Source organism: Colobus angolensis, unplaced genomic scaffold, assembly GCF_000951035.1.
Source record: "Colobus angolensis palliatus isolate OR3802 unplaced genomic scaffold, Cang.pa_1.0 Scaffold43, whole genome shotgun sequence".
NCBI classification, from domain to species: Eukaryota; Metazoa; Chordata; class Mammalia; order Primates; family Cercopithecidae; genus Colobus; species Colobus angolensis.
Window position 1 is genome coordinate 146,065 of NW_012117710.1, and position 1,635 is coordinate 147,699.

A 1,635-nucleotide genomic window follows, 5' to 3' on the forward strand; every position below is an offset into this window, starting at 1 on the left:
TGTATATGCACATATATGTGTATGTGTATATGTATATATACTTGTATGTGCGTATACATACGTGTATGCATACATGTATATATGTATGTGTATATGTGCATATATACATGTATGTGTGTGTATGCGTGTATATGTGTATATATACGTGTATATGTGTATATACATATATACATATATTTTCAGAGTTCTATATATAGATATATATTTGTATATACACATATTTGTTATTGATATTTAAATGTTATATTCATAAATATTTTTGCATATACTTAAATATATGTATCTTAAGAAACAACAGCTACATGTCATAGGCAGAAAATGCAAATGTCAACCATCAGTCAGACTCCACAAAGGTCTGTGTTTCTTGCGGCTCCCATGACAAGTGACCACACATTAGGAGGTGGCAAACAACAGAAATTTACTTTCTCCCAGTTCTAGCTACAGAAATCTGAAATCAGGATATGGGCAGGACCACACTTCCTCCTGAGGCTCTAGGGGAGGCTCCTTCCTCCCTCTCTCAGCTCCTGGGGGCTCCAGGCATCCCCTGGGCTTGTGGCTGCATCACTCCAGTCTCTGCCTCTGTCGCCACGTGGCCTCCTCCTCTGTGTCTGCGTCTCCTCCTCTGTCTCTTAGATGGACACCTGTCACTGGATTTGGGGCCTGCCCTACTCCGGGATGATCTCATTTCAACCTCATGATATCTGCAGAGACCCGGTTTCCACACAGGTCCCGTTCCCAGGTTCCAGGGGACGTGAGTTTTGGGGGACGACATCCACCCCTCCCGCCATGCCTGGGCCTGTGCTGTAGGCGGGCGGCCGAGCGACTCACAGCAGGTGGCAGGGACGGGCCCGATGGTGACATGTCCACGTGCACTTTGCTCTCAGGGAGCCACGACACCATGACCTACTGCCTGAACAAGAAGTCCCCCATTTCGCACGAGGAGTCCCGGCTGCTGCAGCTGCTGAACAAGGCCTTCCCCTGCATCACGCGCCCCATGGTGCTGAAATGGTCCGTCACCCAGGTAGGGTCTGTGTCCACTGGTGCTGACATCGTCCGTCACCCAGGTAGGGTCCGTGTCCCCTGGTGCTGACATGGTCTGTCACCCAGGTACGGTCTGTGCCCTGCGGTGCTGACGTGGTCCGTCGTCACCCAGGTAGGGTCCACGTCCCATGGTGCTGACGTGGTCCGTCACCCAGGTGGGTTTGCGCCCCGTGGTGCTGACATGGCCCATCACCCAGGTAGGGTCTGAGTGGTGCCCTGTGGGCTCAGGAGGTAGGTGGTGACTGTGGCTTTCCAGCAAAATGCAGCCCCTATCCCAGCTAGGGAGACAGGATGAAAACCAAAACCTGCTGCCCACCTGGAGCCCCCTTCCCAAAGGCAGAAGAGTTCCCCTGAACACTGTTTTTATTTGCTTATTTTATTTTTTAGTTTTTGAGACAGAGTCTCACTCTGTCACCAGGCTGCAGTGCAGTGGCGCGATCTCGGCTCACTGCAAGCTCCACCTCCTGGGTTCAAGCGATTCTCCTGCCTCAGCCTCCTGCGTAGCTGGGACTACAGGCGTCTGCCACCACGCCCGGCTAATGTTTTGTAGTTTTAGTAGAGACAGGGTTTCACCGTGTTAGCCAGGATGGTCTC

At 51.3% G+C, this 1,635-nt stretch overlaps 1 protein-coding gene across 1 annotated transcript in view; it reads left to right on the plus strand.

The window, feature by feature from the left end:
* The window catches only part of PLCXD1 (phosphatidylinositol-specific phospholipase C, X domain containing 1), a 32,077-nt gene that overhangs the window by 18,852 nt on the left and 11,590 nt on the right, over positions 1-1,635 (plus strand). The window contains exon 3 of the mRNA XM_011956988.1: positions 885-1,021. Coding sequence (XP_011812378.1) covers positions 885-1,021 — 137 coding nt within the window. The remainder of the gene's footprint in view (positions 1-884; positions 1,022-1,635) is intronic.